This window comes from Capricornis sumatraensis, chromosome 1 (assembly GCF_032405125.1).
Source record: "Capricornis sumatraensis isolate serow.1 chromosome 1, serow.2, whole genome shotgun sequence".
NCBI lineage: Eukaryota > Metazoa > Chordata > Mammalia > Artiodactyla > Bovidae > Capricornis > Capricornis sumatraensis.
The window spans coordinates 193,596,122-193,612,768 of NC_091069.1; the positions used below are offsets into that span (position 1 = coordinate 193,596,122).

General features: G+C 38.8%; 1 protein-coding gene across 7 annotated transcripts in view; it reads left to right on the top strand.

Moving 5' to 3' along the window:
- The window catches only part of PEX5L (peroxisomal biogenesis factor 5 like), a 206,019-nt gene that overhangs the window by 174,215 nt on the left and 15,157 nt on the right, over positions 1 to 16,647 (top strand). For all 7 annotated transcript variants that reach the window (XM_068989247.1, XM_068991028.1, XM_068989881.1 and 4 more), the window contains 2 exons: positions 10,849 to 10,965; positions 13,168 to 13,311. In XM_068989247.1, the coding sequence (XP_068845348.1) occupies positions 10,849 to 10,965; positions 13,168 to 13,311 (261 nt within the window). The remainder of the gene's footprint in view (positions 1 to 10,848; positions 10,966 to 13,167; positions 13,312 to 16,647) is intronic.

The window sequence follows — 16,647 nt, forward strand, 5'->3', positions numbered from 1 at the left end:
ACATAATTTTCCAGTTCTCCCAGGGCCATTTATTGAAAAGACTGTCTTTTCCCCATTGTATATTCTTGCCTCCTTTTTCAAAGGTAACTTGCCCATAGAATCATGGGTTTATCTCTGGGCTTTCTATTTTGTTCCACTGGTCTATATTTCTGCTTTTGTGCTAGTACCATACTGTCCTGATGACTGTAGCTTTGTAGTATAGTCCAAAATCAGGTAAGTTGATTCCTCCAGGTCCATTCTTCTTGATCAAGATTGCTTTGGCTATTCAAGGTCTTTTGTGTTTCCAAAATTGTGAAATTTTTTGTTCTAGTTCTGTGAAAAATGCCATTGGTAGCTTGATAAGGATTGCATTGAAAGTGTAGATTGCATTTGGTAGTATAGTCATTTTCACAATGTTGATTCTTCCAACCCAGGAACATGGACATCTCTCCATTTGTTTATGTCATCTCTGATTTCTTTCATCAGTGTCTTATAGTTTCTGTATACAGCTCTTTTGTCTCCTTAGGTAGATTTATTCATAGGTATTTTATTCTCTTTATTACAATGGTAAATGGGACTGATTCCTTAATTTCTCTTTCTGATTTTTCATTGTTAGTATATAGGAATGCAAGTGATTTCTGTGTACTGATTTTGTATCCTGTGACTTTACTGAATTCCCTATTTAGTTCTTGTAGTTTTCTGATGGTATCTTTAGGGTTTTCTATGTACAGTATCATGTTGCCTGCAAATAGAGTTTTACTTCTTCCTTTCCAATCTGGATTCCTTTTCTTTCTTTTTGTTCTCTGATTTCCATAGCTAGGACTTCCAAAACTATGTTGAATAATAGTGGCAAGAATGGGCACCCTTGACTTGTTCCTCATCTTAGAGGGAATGCTTTCAATTTCTCACTTTTGTTTGCTGTGGGTTTGTTGTCTATGGCCTTTATTATGTTAAGATAGGTTCCTTCTATGCCCATTTTTTTAAGAGTTTTTATCATAAATGGGTGCTGAATTTTGTCAAAAGCTTTCTTTGCATCTATTGAGATTATCAGATGGTTTTATCTTTCAATTTGCTAATATGGTGTATCACATTGATTGATTTGTATGTATTGAAGAATCCTTGCATCCCTGGAATAAACTCAACTTGATCATAGTGTGTGATCTTTTTAATGTGATGTTGAATTCTGTTTGCTGGAATTTTGTTGAGGATTTTTGCATCTATTTTCATAAGTGATATTGGCCTATAATTTTCTTTTTTTGTGATACCTTTATTTGGTTTTGATATCAGGGTGATGGTGGCCTCATAAAATGAGTTTGGAAGTGTTCCTTCCTCTGCAATTTTTTGGAAGAGTTTCAGAAGGATAGGCGTTTGTTCTTCTCTAAATGTTTGCTAGAATTCACCTGTGCTGCACTCTTTAATTGTGGCCTCAGGCTGAATATGTTCTTTGGGCAGCCATATGGAATCTTCAACTAATATTACCTGTAAGTCAACAAGTAATGTGAGTGGGGACATTTCAGCCACTCTTCACCAGCCTGGGCTATGAGATCCAGGACAATGAGGTCCCTAGTTCGTCTGTACACAGTTTCACTTCAATGAAAATTTATCGTGGCAAACACTTTATCCAAGCTTGCATAGTGATTTTCTTTCTCTGCCTTACAAGGGATACTTTCTTTTCTTTTGTATTTGCAGAATGAGATGTTTGATTGATGTTTTTTTTAAGTTTTGATCCAGTGACAGTTAATCAATTTCTAAAGAGGCAAAAGAAGAGTCAAACTCCTCACAGGTAGAATTGATACATAATCTCACCTCAGTCAATTCCTTCATGACACAACCCCAGGATCTTTCTAATCGACAATTATGTTTGACTGCAAAATGGAAAGTTACTCTATTTCAACTCAAGAATGACCAAAATAGACTGGTGAATGGGAGCTGATAATATGCTGCTATCCCTTAAAATTCCCTGGTTCTAAGTTTAATTGCTTATTTCCTTATTCTTTGTATTTTAATTACTATTTAATTTTGTCATGGTTCTTAGGAATTTTTGTTTGCTAGTTTTACAATAAAAAAGTGAAAGGAAAATGTCAAGTATACTTTTAGAGAAATATTTTAAAGTACAGTTTTTGGAGATCAGTGAACAGGCTAGAAGCCCCCTTCCAAAAAATAATAATAATGATGATTCTGGACTAAGATCTCCCTCCCCCCACCTTATTCTTCTGAGTCAGTCTGTACAGACAAAGAAACCTGAGTTATTGTCAAATGAACTCAGTCTTCTCACTTTACAAATGACAAAAGATAATGTACAGATAAGTTTAAATGACTTCTCAAGTTCACAAGGATAATGGCAGCTTCTAGCACACAGCTCTCTTTTTCCAAACCACTGATCCAGAATATTCTTATTGGAATTCAGAGAGGTAAGAGATTGCTCTAGTGTAGGGTTTTGGGGGAAGACATCACAGAGGAATCAAAACTGAAAAGATGGAAGTTTGGGGGTTTGTTCGTTTGTTTACACCACAACATCTTTATTCATTCATCTGTTTCGATACAAATTGTTTCCATATCTTAACTATTACAAATAGTGCTGCAGTGAACATGGGGGTACACATATCTTTTCAAGTTATGTGTTTTCATTTCCTTTAGATAAATACCCAGATGTGACATTGCTGAATTATAGAATAGTTCTGGGCTTCCCTGGTCTCTCATCTGGTAAAGAATTTACCTGCAGTGCAGAAGACCTTGGTTTGATTCCTGGGTCAGGAAGATGCCCTGGAGGAGGGCATGGCAACCCACTCCAGTGTTCTTGCCTGGAAAATCTCCGTGGACAGAGGAGCCTGGGAAGCTACAGTCTGTGGGGTCACAAAGAATCAAACATGACTAAGCACAGCATAGAATGGTTCTATTTTTAATTTTTTTAAGGAAACTTCATACAGTTTTATAGTGGATGCATCAATTTACATTTCCACTAATAGTTCCCTCTTCCCCACATCCTCACCAGCACTTGTTATTTCTTCCCTTTTGATAATAGCCATTCTAACAAGTGTGTTTTTGATTTTCATTTCACTGAATAAGTGATTCTGAGCACCTTTCCACATTACCATCTGTATGTCTTCTCTGAAAAAAAATATCTGTTCAGATTCTCTGCCTATTTTTTAATTGATTATTTGGTTTTTGCTATTGAGTTAATTTTTTATACAAATTTTTTAAATTGGAGGATAATTGCTTTACAATGCTGTGTTGGTTTCTGCCATACAACAATGTGAATCAGCCTTAAGTATACATATATCCTCTCCCTCTTGAGCCTCCCTTTCACACCCTCATCCAACCCCTCTCCGTCTAGAGCACCAGGGTGAGCTCCCTGTGTTATACAAGTTCCCACTATCTATTTTACACATGCTAATGTATGTATTTCAGTGCTAATCTCCCAGTTCATCCCAGCCTCTTCTTCCCCCTGCTGTGTCCACAAGTCCATTCCATATGTTTTTGTCTCTAGCCCTGCCCTGCTAATAGGTTCATCAGTACCATTTTTTTGCGATTCCATATAGGTGCATTAATATATGATATATGTTTTTTTCTGACTTGCTTCACTCTGTATAACAGGCTCTAGGTTCATCTGTCTCTGTTCAACCTACTCAAATTCATTCCCTTTTATGGCTGAGTAATATCCCATTGTATATATGTACTACAACTTCTTTATCCACTCATCTCTCGATGGACATCTAGGTTGGATGGAAGCTTTTTTAAGAAAATCCTACTTTTTCACTAAAGTAACACATGCTAGCAATAGAAGATTTGGTAGATGCTAAAAAGTGCAAGGAAAGGTTTTGGGGCAAATTCCTCATCATTCAAACCCATGAACTGTAGGTGCATTTCTCTAGTCTTTTTTTTTTTCCCCTCACACATTACTTGCTGTTTTCTATCATTGTGACCATACTACATAACAAGGAACATTATAACTCAGGGCCTATCCCATGTTGTAATAAATTCTTCATAAGTACTGTTTTAATTGCTATATAACAGTCCATTTTTGCAGTAGTGAAAAATTTTTGCATTTTTGCAATTTTTCCATTTTTGCATTTTCTTAACCTTGCTCTTATTTTTTAATAATTAGGTAGAAAAGAAAGACTTAAATAGAGAGGAAAAGCATCTAGGAGAGAATATGTATATACAGAAATTAAAACACCAGCATACTCACAGAAGTGTATTTGAGCTTTGAGGTTGTGGGTGATTTTTGTTTCATTCTTTGTATGTTTCTCAAAGGTACAAAAACACTTGTAACCACACCTACTTTTACTGAACATTTACCATGTGCTTTATGCCACAGATACACTTCCTCATTTGGTCCTTATAGTGACTAACCAAGACCACTAGTCTATCTTCATTTTAAGGATAAGGAAAATGAGACCTGGAGATATTACAGGACTTGTAGAAGGTCAGCTATAGGGCCAGAATTTGTTTCTAAGTCAACATGATGAGACAGCTTCCGTTCTTAACCACCATACTGCATCTCCCAGGTTTGTAGTAAAATACCATTGTTATCATCAGAAAACTATTTTTAAAATGAAAATGGATTGCAAACAATAGCTTGTTTCTGGTGTAAGCATATAATATATTACCTGTAGCGTATAAAAAGTAATCTACCAGCATCCCAGAAGAGCTGACAGAATCATCAAAACATAAAACCCCCTCAGTCATGTCTAAAATATTTAAAATTCAAACGTGTTTCAGGTTTTTCTGAAATTGATTAGGAATGAAAAAAAGAAGCAGTGTTAATTGCAGTTACGAGAATGAAGTCTGGATTCTGAGACTGGATGAAAATTGATTGTGCTAAAAGTAGTCTTCTGTAATTAAATGAAACTGTGTGGTGCACTTTAATTAGTCAGCAGGACTTATTCTAAGTGGTAACAGTCAGTCCTGGTGTACCTCATTAAATTAGGGCCTGACAGCCCCACCTCAACTGAGGTTCTCTTTCCACAGCAATTTTATGCATCTACTGCTCTAATTTGAAACTTCAGGAAAGGTGACTTTTGTAATTTGGAAGTACACCTTACAAAATCTTCCTCATTCTTTCATTCAAAAGACTTTTAATAGCTTTAGATGCCAAGGAGTCTCACTAGGGGAACTTAACTGCCTTAGAAAATACTTGAAGTCATAGGCACTTCACACCACCCATCAGGGGGCTCAGGAGAGTCAGTAAACATGATAAAATTCACTTGATAGATTTCTGTTTGTTTCTATTCAGACAAGCTGAACCTGCATCTTTAAAAGCCTATTCAAGAAAATGAGTCCCTTCAGTATGAAAATGAAACCTTCAGTGCAGGTTTCATGGTATTTTAAAAAGGAAAGATAATTTTTATCATTTTTAACCTTTCTTAAATTATAAAAGCAATGCATACTCATAGAAAATTCAGGAAGTACAAAAGAGCATAAAGAAGCAGGAAAAACATCACCCATCAGCCCTTCATTCAAAGACAGTTTACTCTTTTTTTTAAAATTTTTAATTGGAGGATAATCGCTTTACAATGTTGTGTTGGTCTCTGCCATCCAACAGGGTGAACCAGTCCTAAGTCTACATATGCTACCTCTCCCTACTCCCTGCTCCATCCTGCCCCTCTGGGTTGTCACAGAGCACCAGGTTGAGCTTCCTGCATTATACAGCAGCTTCCCACTAGCCATCTATTTCACATGTGGTGATGTATATGTTTCAATGCTATTCTCTCAGTTTTTCCACCATCTCCTTCCCCTGTTGTGTCTACAGATCTGTTCTCTACGTCTGCATCTCTATTCCTGCCCCGCAGATAGGTCCATCAGTACCATTTTTCTAGATTCTGTATATATGCATTAATATACAATATTTGTTTTTCTGACTTCACTCTGTGTAACAGGCTCGAGGTTCATCCACCTCACTAGAACTGACTCAAATTTGTTCCTTTTTATGGTTGAGTAATATTCCATTGTGTATGTGTGTATGTGTGTGTGTGTGTATAAAATATCACAACTTCTTTATCCATTTATCTGTTGATAGACATCTAGGTTGCTTCCATTTCTTGGCTATTGTAAATAATGCTGCAGTGAACATTGGGATACATATGTCTTTTTGAATTGTGATTTTTCTCATGGTATATGCCCAGTAATGGAATTGCTGGGTCATTTGGTACTTTGGGGGACTTCCCTGGTGGCTCAAGTGGTAAAGAATCTGCCTGCAATGCAGGAGACCAGGTTTGATCCCTGGGTCGGGAAGATCCCCTGGAGAAGGACATGACAACCCACTCCAGTATTCTTGCCTGGAGAATCCCATGCACCGAAGAGCCTGGTGGGCTAAAGTCCATAAGGTCACACAGAGTTGGACTTGACTGAAGTGACTTAGCATGCATGCATTGGAAGTTTTATTCCTAGTTTTTTAAGGAATCTCCATACTGTTCTCCATAGTGGCTGTACCAAACTACATTCCCATCAACAATGCAAGAGGGTTCCCTTTTCTCCATGCCGTCTCCAGCATGTATTGTTCGTAGATTTTTTTTTTTTTTTTTTTTTTTGCTGATGGTCATTTTGACCAATGTGAGGTGATACTTCATTGTAATTTTGATTTGCATTTCTCTAATAATGGGTGATGTTGCGTATTTTTCATGTGTTTATTGGCTATCTGTATGAAAGACAGATTACTTTTAACATGGCAGGATATTTCCTTCTAGTCTTTTTATCTAGCTGTTATATAACTGAGATTATTCTGTTTGCACAATTTGGTCTTCTACCAGAAAGGCTCATTGAAGAGACATTTTGAATTTTATTCCTAACCTTAACCTGGATAACTGGTGGCCATTCCGTGGACTTCTAGCATATCAGATATACATTACCAAGATGCCTGCTGTCCTGAGCCTTTGTTGAGGAGAAAACCTCTACTGATGGGACAGAACCCATATCTGTGGTAGAAATGAGTATTCTGGACATAGTAAAGAAGTGCTATTTACTTAGTAGCCTGGGATTAATCACACTGGGCTGGCATGTATATATTCAGAAGAAATATGCTTATCATTATCATTTAGAGCAACTTTGAAAACGAGGTCTTACCCCTGAACAACCACCACCCAGGCATGAGGGTGGAGTAGAGGGTGAGACTGGGAGGATTAAAAGATGAAGAGCAACCTTTGATGGGATGTCAGCAAGTCCCAGATTTAGAATCATAGAAACTGAGATTTGCAGAGAAATTGGATCTCAGTTCCAAACTCTGATGTTCAAGCAGTACCCATTTCATTGTTTTCTTTAAGGAAAATAGTGGTTTCCAAGCAGGTCACTTAGTCTCAGTCACCAAATATGGAATGCTTATGTGGTGCCAAAAACAAGGACAGAGTCTCCAACTTCCTATCTATCACGCTAACTACTAACAGCCAACCAAGCCCCAAAGGGTTGATCCAAGTCCAGTTTGTATCTCTTTCTCTGTCATGTGGGGATCTGAGTTCCTAGCACACCCTGTCTCATTCTCTTGGAGGTCAGGCCAGTTTGCCAGGGAAAGCCTTAAAAGCTAAGCATCATTTCCCACTTATATCAGAACCCACCACCTTCCTTCTCTTTTCCTGTCCCTGGAAATCTCCCCTCCTCTCTTAAGGTCTTTAAGATACTTGTCCCCTTTTCCTCCCTTCAGAACACCTCAAGTACTCTCTTCAGGCTTAGTAAAATAGAAGCCAACCAGGGACAGATCTTGCAGAAAATCTCTGCTTCAGTCCCCTGAAGTAAGGGAGAGCAAATGGCCTGGTTTCCCCTTGGGAAGACATAAAGGAAAGTTATAAAGAGGAAAACACAGTGTTATTTTTCAAAAAATCATCCTGCTATAGACCTTGAAGATTCAGTCGAGTTCACACCCAAAGCTAGTCTCCTTCATTCTTTAGCACCAGGAGGACACCTTTGCCATAATGTGATGAGTACAGGCCTAGAAACCAGACTGTGGTTCAGAACCTGTGTAATCCTAGCTTTCTGACCATAACCCTCTAGGCTGAGTTTTCTCCTAACACAGAGCTTGGCACAGGGTAGGATAAACCAGTGTTGCTTTCTGTGCCTATGGCCAGCTGCTTCCCAAGCCACTGCCCAGCCAGTCCCAAAGGAGCTACTCTAATTCTTCATTGTCGTTGTTCAGTGACTCAGTCCTGTCTGACTTGTTGTGACTCATGGACTACAGAATGCCAGGCTTGCTTGTCCTTCACTGTCTCCTGGAGTTTGCTCAAACTCATGCCCATTGAGTCGATGATGCCATAAAACCATCTCATCCTCGGTCACCCCCTTCTCTTGCCCTCAGTCTTTCCCAGCATCAGGGTCTTTTCCAGTGAGTCGGCTGACCGAATAGGGTGGCCAAAGTATTAGAGCTTCAGCAACAGTTTTTCCAATGAATATTCAGGGTTGATTTTCTTTAGGATTGACTGGTTTGATCTCCTTGCAGTCCAAGGGACTCTCAAGAGTCTTCTCCAACACCACAGTTCAAAAGCATTAGTTCTTCGGCACTCAGCCTTGTTTATGGTCCAACTCTTACATCCATACATGGCTACTGGAAAAACCATAGCTTTGACTAGACAGACCTTTGTCAGCAGAGTGACATCTCTGTTTTTTAATACAGTGTCTAGGTTTGTCATCGCTTTTCTTCCAAGGAGCAAGCATCTTTTAATTTCATGGCTGCAGTCACCATCTGCAGTGATTTTGGAGCCCAAGAAAATAACGTCTGTCACTGTTTCCACTGTTTCCCCATTTATTTGTCATGAAGTGATGGGACTGGATGCCATGATCTTCATTTTTTGAATGTTGAGTTTTAAGCCAGCTTCTTCACTCTCCTCTTTCACCTTCATCAAGAGGCTCTTTAGTTCCTCTTTACTTTCTGCCACTAACGTGGTATCATCTGCATATCTGAGGTTATTGATATTTCTCCTACCAGTCTTGAGTCCAGCTTGTGGTTCATCCAGACTGTCATTTAGCATGATGCACTCTGCATAGAATTTAAATAAGCAGACTGACAACATACAGCTTTGACTTACTCCTTTCCCAATTTTGAACCAGTCCAGTATTCCATGTCCAGTTCTAATTGTTGCTTCTTGACCTGCTTACAGGTTTCTCAGGAGGTAGGTAAGGTGATCTGGTAGTCCCATCTCTTTAATTTTCCAGTTTGTTGTGATCCACACTAAGGGTTTAGTGTAGTCAATGAAGCAGAATTTGATGTTTTTCTGGAATTCTCTTGCTTTTTTCTTATGATCCAACAGGTATTGGCAGTTTGATCTCTGGTTCCTCTGCTTCTTCAAAACCCAGCTTGTACATCTGAAATTCTTGGTTCATGCACTGCTGAAGCCTAGCTTGAAGGATTTTTAAACTAGCTTGAAGGACTTTTAAGCTAGCATGTGAAATGAGCAAAATTGTATGGTAGTTTGAACATTCTTTGGCATTGTCCTTCTTTGGGATTGGAATGAAAGGTGACCTTTTTGAGTCCAGTGGCCATTGCTGAGTTTTCCAAATTAGCTGGCATACTGAGTGCAGCACTTTAACAGCGTCATCTTTTAAGACTTGAAATAGCGCAGCTGAAATTCCATCACCTCTACTAGCTTTGTTTGTAGTGATGCTTCCTAAGGCTCACTTCCCTTCACACTTCAGGATATCTGGCCCTAGGTGAGTAGCCACACCATCATGACTGTCCAGGTCATTAAGACCTTTTTTGTATAGTTCTTCTGTGTATTCTTGCCAGTTCTTCCTAATATCTTCTGCTTCTGTTAGGTCCTTATTTTTTCTGTCCTTTATTGTGCCCATCTTTCCATGAAATGTTCCCTTAGTATGTCTAATCTTCTTGAAGAGATCTCTAATCTTTCCTTCTATTGTTTTCCTCTATTTCTTTGCATTGTTCACTTAGAAAGGCTTTCTTATCTCTCCTTGCTATTCTCTGGAACTCTGCAATCAGTTGGGTATATTTTTCCCTTTCTCCTTTGTGTTTCACTTCTCTTCTTTTCTCAGGTATTTGTAAAACCTCCTCAGACAACCATTTTGCCTTCTTGCATTTCTTTTTCTTGGGGATGGTTTTGCTCACCGCCTCCTGTACAGTGTCACAAACCTCCATCCATAGTTCTTCAGGCACTGTATCAGATCTAATCTCTTGAATCTATTTGTCACTTCCACTGTAGAATCATAAGGGATTTAATTAGGTCATACCTGAATAGGCCTCATGGTTTTCCCTACTTTCTTCAGTTTAAGTCTGAATTTTATAATAAGGAGCTCATCACCTGAGCCACAGTCAGCTCCTGGTCTTATTTTTGCTGACTGTATAGAGCTTCTCCATCTTTGGCTGCAAAGAATATAATCAGTCTGATTTCAGTACTGACCATCTAGTGATGGTCATGAGAGTCATCTCTGTGTTCTTGGAAGAGTTTGCTATGACTAGCACATTCTCTTGGCAAAACTCTGTTAGCCTTTGCCTTGCTTCATTTTGTACTCGAAGGCCAAACTTGCCTGTTACTCCAGGTATCTCTTGACTTCCTACTTCTGCATTCCAATCTCATTGCCTGGCAGCAACTCTAGGAGAGACTGCCCTTCCCAAAATGTGTGTCAGGTACCCACACTTGAAACTATTCAAATAATGAATTTTTAGCTGAATTTGGTTTTATATGATCTTGGTTCTTCAGGTGGTAACTATGTTTCTCCCAGAGAAAAATCACAGCTACTACTCTTTGACACCTTGAGTGCTGAGTGCCCTCCAGAAGCTCTTCAACCATGAGTGTCATTGGATGTGGCCAATTTGAACACTTTATTCCTCCCTGGAAGTCATTTTTATCTGTGAGAAAAACTGTCTCTTGGAAATAAAACAAATGATATAGCGTGTTCTTAAATCCGTCTGTCTTCATTTCTCCTGTCTTCTAGTCAGATACAGAGTTTTGGGATAAGATGCAAGCAGAATGGGAAGAAATGGCCCGGAGGAACTGGATATCGGAGAACCAGGAAGCCCAGAACCAGGTTACAATCTCAGCCAGTGAGAAGGTGACCATTTCTCTTCTTTCAAATGTTGACCAGTTTTCTTATCCTCTTTGGATCATATTTTTATAAATTAGTTGATAACTATTTTGTGGGGGGAAAAAATCCAAAAATTAAATAGACTGTTTAATATCAATCTGACCTGGAAGACATTCTAGTAGATGGAAACAGTGTAACCATGCAATGTGTGAAGGCAGCAAATCTGGAATGGAACACCCTATTTTTTATCGGTGTCAAGACAGTTTGGCAGCCAACCAGAGCTTGGCCAGTCACTGAACTAACATTGAGGGTTAGTTAGAACAAGAGCTGGGCTCATCCCACAATGCTCGAACCATGTCGATAAGCTGACAAAAGTGATATTAATGGGCGGGAGGTTGCAAAGGGGGGCTTCAGGCTTTATTTCATGGGTAGTCTTTATGCTGCTACCAAAGAATTCAGTGGAAAAGATACACTTCACACTGCTGGGTCAAGTACCAGGGGGATTCCTCAGAGCCCCAGAAAATGTGTGAGTACAGTCCACAGCCAGCTAAATTCCCCCATGAAGCCCCAGTCACTCTAGGATTTATGCTTTTAAAAATGCCTGGATAAAAAGAAAACACTGAGAAATCAGTTAAGTGACTTGAAAGATAAAAAGAGATGGAAACATAGAATTTTCTTACACAGGGGAAATACAGAGAGAAATGTTAATGTTATGGTTCTTTATGGTAGAAGAATTCTCAGTTTTATTCAACTCTGAATAACTTCCATGATATTTGGTTCCATCCAACAAATTTTACTGTTTACTCGGCTCTAGGTACTGAGGACCGAGATGAATAGTCTCTGGTTTTAGGGGATTAGCAATCTACATAATCATTAAGATGTCTTACTCCTTCCAGTATTCTCTGTCCCACAGTAGGCAAGGCAATCTCAAAATCAGATCAACCATCTCATTAAAATCATTAATTTTCCACAAAGAAATTGAAAGTAAGTGAGAAGAGAGAACACCGATGTACAACATCAGTCTCTGGGCTATAACCCATGCATCTGAGCGCCCCCTCTCAGGCTCCCACACCCCAACACCACTACATAAGCTGGTCATACCCTATGGATTCTGACAGAGTTTTGTCTTTCTAAACACCTGGGGAGAATGAAGGTCTCCATTTGATGTATTTTAAAACCTTAGTAGCATCATCAACAGACTAGTTTGTTTCTGTCTATCAAATTGGTTTTTATGATAGCCTCTGCTGCTAAGGTTGCAACAAATAATATCTCCGATACTTCTGATGAAAGTTTATCATGGCATACTTTCTCAAAATCAATTCTGCCTCATATATCAAGGGCTCAAAATAGTTCATAGCCTTTAGCATAATAAATCCTTCTAGAAGTCAATCCAAAGATAATAATCATATGCAGTCAAAGATTTGAGCATAAGACTTTCACCGTAGCTTCACGATAACAACAATAAAAATTGAAAGTAACCTGAGTGATCATCGAAAGAGGATTGATTAATTTTTAGCATAATATAAATAATTTTAATAACTAAAATTAAATGGGGCTTAAGCTACAACCTTGCTTTTATAGCCTGGACTTGTTTAACTTGTATACTCATAGAAAATACTAGAAGATTACTTGTATAATCTGTATTATTTAAATTTTTGCAACAAAAGAAAATCTATAACTTTTAAACATGCATTCTCAACGGAGAGATACAGCCCCACAATGGGATAAAAACTGGTTTGATGAGTAGAAGGTGAAAAAATATCCTAGATGTTATAATAGTTCATAGCCCTCCAAAGGGCCACTGTATATAAACAGATGTGCAGTATGTGGTATTAACATTTCAAGAGAGTGCATGGCAGCATTCTGCAAAAGTTTGTCCTAAAAGTCAATATTTTTAAAGTCTTGTGGGTAAATGGCTGAAACAAAAAGAACAAAAGAAATATCAGAAGGAAAACAAACTCCAAAATATTAACAGCGATCATATTTAGGTTGCAACATTACAGGTATCTTTTTGTTTCTTTTTATATTATTCAGTAACAAAATAATATCTAACATTTACACCATGAAAATGTACTACAGTCACAATAAGAAAAAAAATAGCAATTTAAAATTCATTGAAATTAATTAAATAAATAAATTTACTTAAATTCAAATTCAGAGAGAACTGATTGAATGTAACAATGAAGAGTTAAATCAATGGATCTGTGTTGGCCCCTCTCTGTGTTATAGGGTTATTACTTTCATACTGAAAACCCCTTCAAAGACTGGCCTGGAGCATTTGAAGAAGGCTTAAAAAGGCTGAAGGAAGGGGACCTGCCAGTCACCATCCTGTTCATGGAGGCAGCAATTCTTCAGGATCCTGGAGATGCAGAGGTATCATTTCCCTTCATCCTGCCAGGCTCAGAAAGGGTCTTCATGTGCTAACAAGAGACAAAGGGTGACAGCGAGCTCTACTAGGTGGCATTTTCATCAAGTTTCCCAAAGGAGTTAACCTCGCTAAGTCTGATACATGTTTGTAAGTTGCCAAAAAGTACCTATTTTCTAACCACCTCTGCAGTGTCAACAGTGCCCAAAAATAAAAGGTGGGGACAAGAAACGAAAAATCCAAACTGCCAACCTGGAGGCTCAGCAGTAGTCTTCATGGGGCAGAGTAGGGTTTCATCTGGGTCTAGAGCCACACCATATCCCACCCTTGATTTACTCACTTAGCATTTATTGAGCATGTATTATGTCCCAATTTAGTCAGGCATGGGCTAAAGGATTGAAGAGCTGGAAAACAAATGGACCAGTTGAAAGGACAGATTTGTGATCTATCTGCTAGACAAGTAAATCAATCAGTGCAGTGTAATAAATGTGGTGTCAAAGTATGTGCAGGATGCTAGAAGAGCAGAAAGCAAGGGTTCTGACCCAGCCTTGCCCTCCAAGTGAATCCAAAGCTGAGTTTTGAAGGAGAGATAATTAAAAACTATAAGGAGATCCAGCTGTTGCTTAGAGGGAACGGTTCATGGGTGGCAGACAGGAAACACTGGATCCATGGTAAGAGAGGAGGAGACAGGGGCAAGAGAGGAGACACAAAGAAATAGCCAGGAGTTGACCTTCATCTTGAAAGCCATGGGGAACCACTGTGGGAGAGGGACATAATCAGATTTGCACGTGAGACAAGCCGCTTTCTGTAAGACATGAACGGTTGTTGGACATGGAGACTGGGAAACCACCAAAGAGGCTTCTGCAGCTTTTTCTTGGTTCACTAAGTCTCCCACTTGCCAAGGCCTATAATAAGATTTTGGCAGGTATAAAGGCTTCCTTCTTAGTTTATAATTTTCAGAAAACATCTTATATGGGGATATTCCCAGAGGAACTGCAGAAATTTGTATACAGTGCTGAGAAGGCAGTAGAGAACAGTGGTTAAGCCTCTGGAATCTGCTACCTAACCATGTGGTTCAAATTCCTGCTCTACCACCTATTAGCCATGAGTCATGTGATCTGGAAGGCAGCTATCTCACCACTATACCACCAATGCAGCACAGCAAGCCATGTGATCTGGGACAAGCTGTTTAAACCCTCTAAGGTTCGGTTCCCTGACATGTAAAATGGACATCACAATTATAACTGTCTCTTTGGGTATTTTGAGGATTAAGTAAGTTCATAGAAATTAAAGTGCTTAGTTCAGTGCCTGACATGTCAGTATTTAGTCCTCATCGTTATTATTGGTTGTACCGAGTTTGTACAGAAAGAAAAAATAAACAAATTACTAGTTAAAGCCCCTAGTATCTTGTTACTCAAAATGTTTATGGTGAAATGAGATTGAATTGAGAGTTGAAATTCTGAATCAAAATATTGGAATTTTTAGATCAATCAATTTAGAAAAGAAAGTCATTGCATTAATAGGAAACTACAACCCCCTCAACAAAATAATGCCTTCATACATTTCTAAATGTTGTGTGTTTTCATACATAATATGTCATTTGTCACAACAACCCTGGGAATCTTAATAGAAAGGTATATATTATTGTCCCAGATTCACAACTGAGAAAATGAGTACACTTGGTAACTAATGGATCCTAGATAAGGACCAGGACTTCTGAATCAATGGAGACCCCAAGGCTAAGGTAATTGATGGTCTGTGAATGGTGAAAATGATACTACACCCCTTAAAGGCTAGGAAGATGCCCCCAGAAAAAGATTGTTTCATCAATCTTCAGAAGCATTCTAAGATGTATGACTGAGAAGGCGATGGCACCCCACTCCAGTACTCTTGGCCTGGAAAATTCCATGGACAGAGGAGCCTGGTAGGCTGCGGTCCATGGGGTTGCGAAGAGTCGGACATGACTGAGCAACTTCCCTTTCACTTTTCACTTTCATGCATTGGAGAAGGAAATGGCAACCCACTCCAGTGTTCTTGCCTGGAGAATCCCAGGGACGGGGGAGCCTGGTGGGCTGCCGTCTATGGGGTCACACAGAGTCGGACACGACTGAAGTGACTTAGCAGCAGCAGCAAGATGTATGAAAGGTGAAATCAAAATAGAAGCTGCTCTGAGTATATTTAAAGATGTAAAAGAGTCCCCAATACTCTGGGAGAGAAATACTCAGTACTTTTTTATGAATTTGTATCAGATGTGTAATAATAACCCATGAGGGAAAAAACTGATACAATTTTTTCAGCACTTTAAGATGACACTGGGCTTCCCAGGTAGTGCTAGTGGTAAAGAACTTGCCTGCCAATTCAGAAGATATGAGACCCAGGTTCGATCCTTGAGTCAGGAAGATCCCAGAAGAAGGCATGGTAACCCACTCCAATATTCTTGCCTGGGAAATCCCATGGACAGAGGAGCCTGGCGGGCTACAGTCCATGGGGTTACAAAGAGTCAGACATGACTGAAGCGACTTACTGCACAGCATGCACACAAGATGACACTGTATGTTTTCATAGAGTTTTGTTTCAAAACGTTCATAGCATTGATTTCAAAGGCGGGGGCAGGTTATGCAAACCTTTTTAAATCCCTACAACTGATACACCCCAGGCAAATCTGAGGACAATGTGTGTAATGAGAGGTTTTGTTGATGTACATTGTGCTTGTAATGGTGTGAGAATTACTCTTCTTAAAGGTATATAAGTGGAATTTTTTATATTAAAAACTTTCATTCCAGATGTGAAAAACATTATCCATTTGAAGATTTTCTTTACAAACTGACTTTAGCAAAGGATTAGAAACAATGGAGAGCAGTAAGGGAGTTAGTTGTGGGAATAATGGGATATCCATTTAACAAAGGAAATTCAAAATTATAGATTTTGAAGGGGGTTTTATAAAAACATGAAAGAATTAACAATGTGATACAAAGTGTAAATGTAGGCTATGAAATTATATGTATATTGTATTGCATTTTATATGTGTTTTATGCTTTTTAACTATTGTATTGTGGTGAACACGTGTGACCGGGGTGGGGGGGTGGGGTTCTTTCCCCTAGTTCCTAAATTTCCTGTTACCTCTAGTAGTCAAGTAACCTCAAGTAGTCAAGTAACTACTTGACTTTCATTTATGCAGACTACTTCTATTGTGTACATCTTGCGATTCTTTACTGTAAACTTTTGACTACTTATATTCCTAAATTATTTTTCTACCTCTTTTCCTGATAAATGCATACTTTTATAAATTTATCTTTTGGTTTTAAGATACCTAATATCATGAAACCTCAGAGACTCAAGAGGTT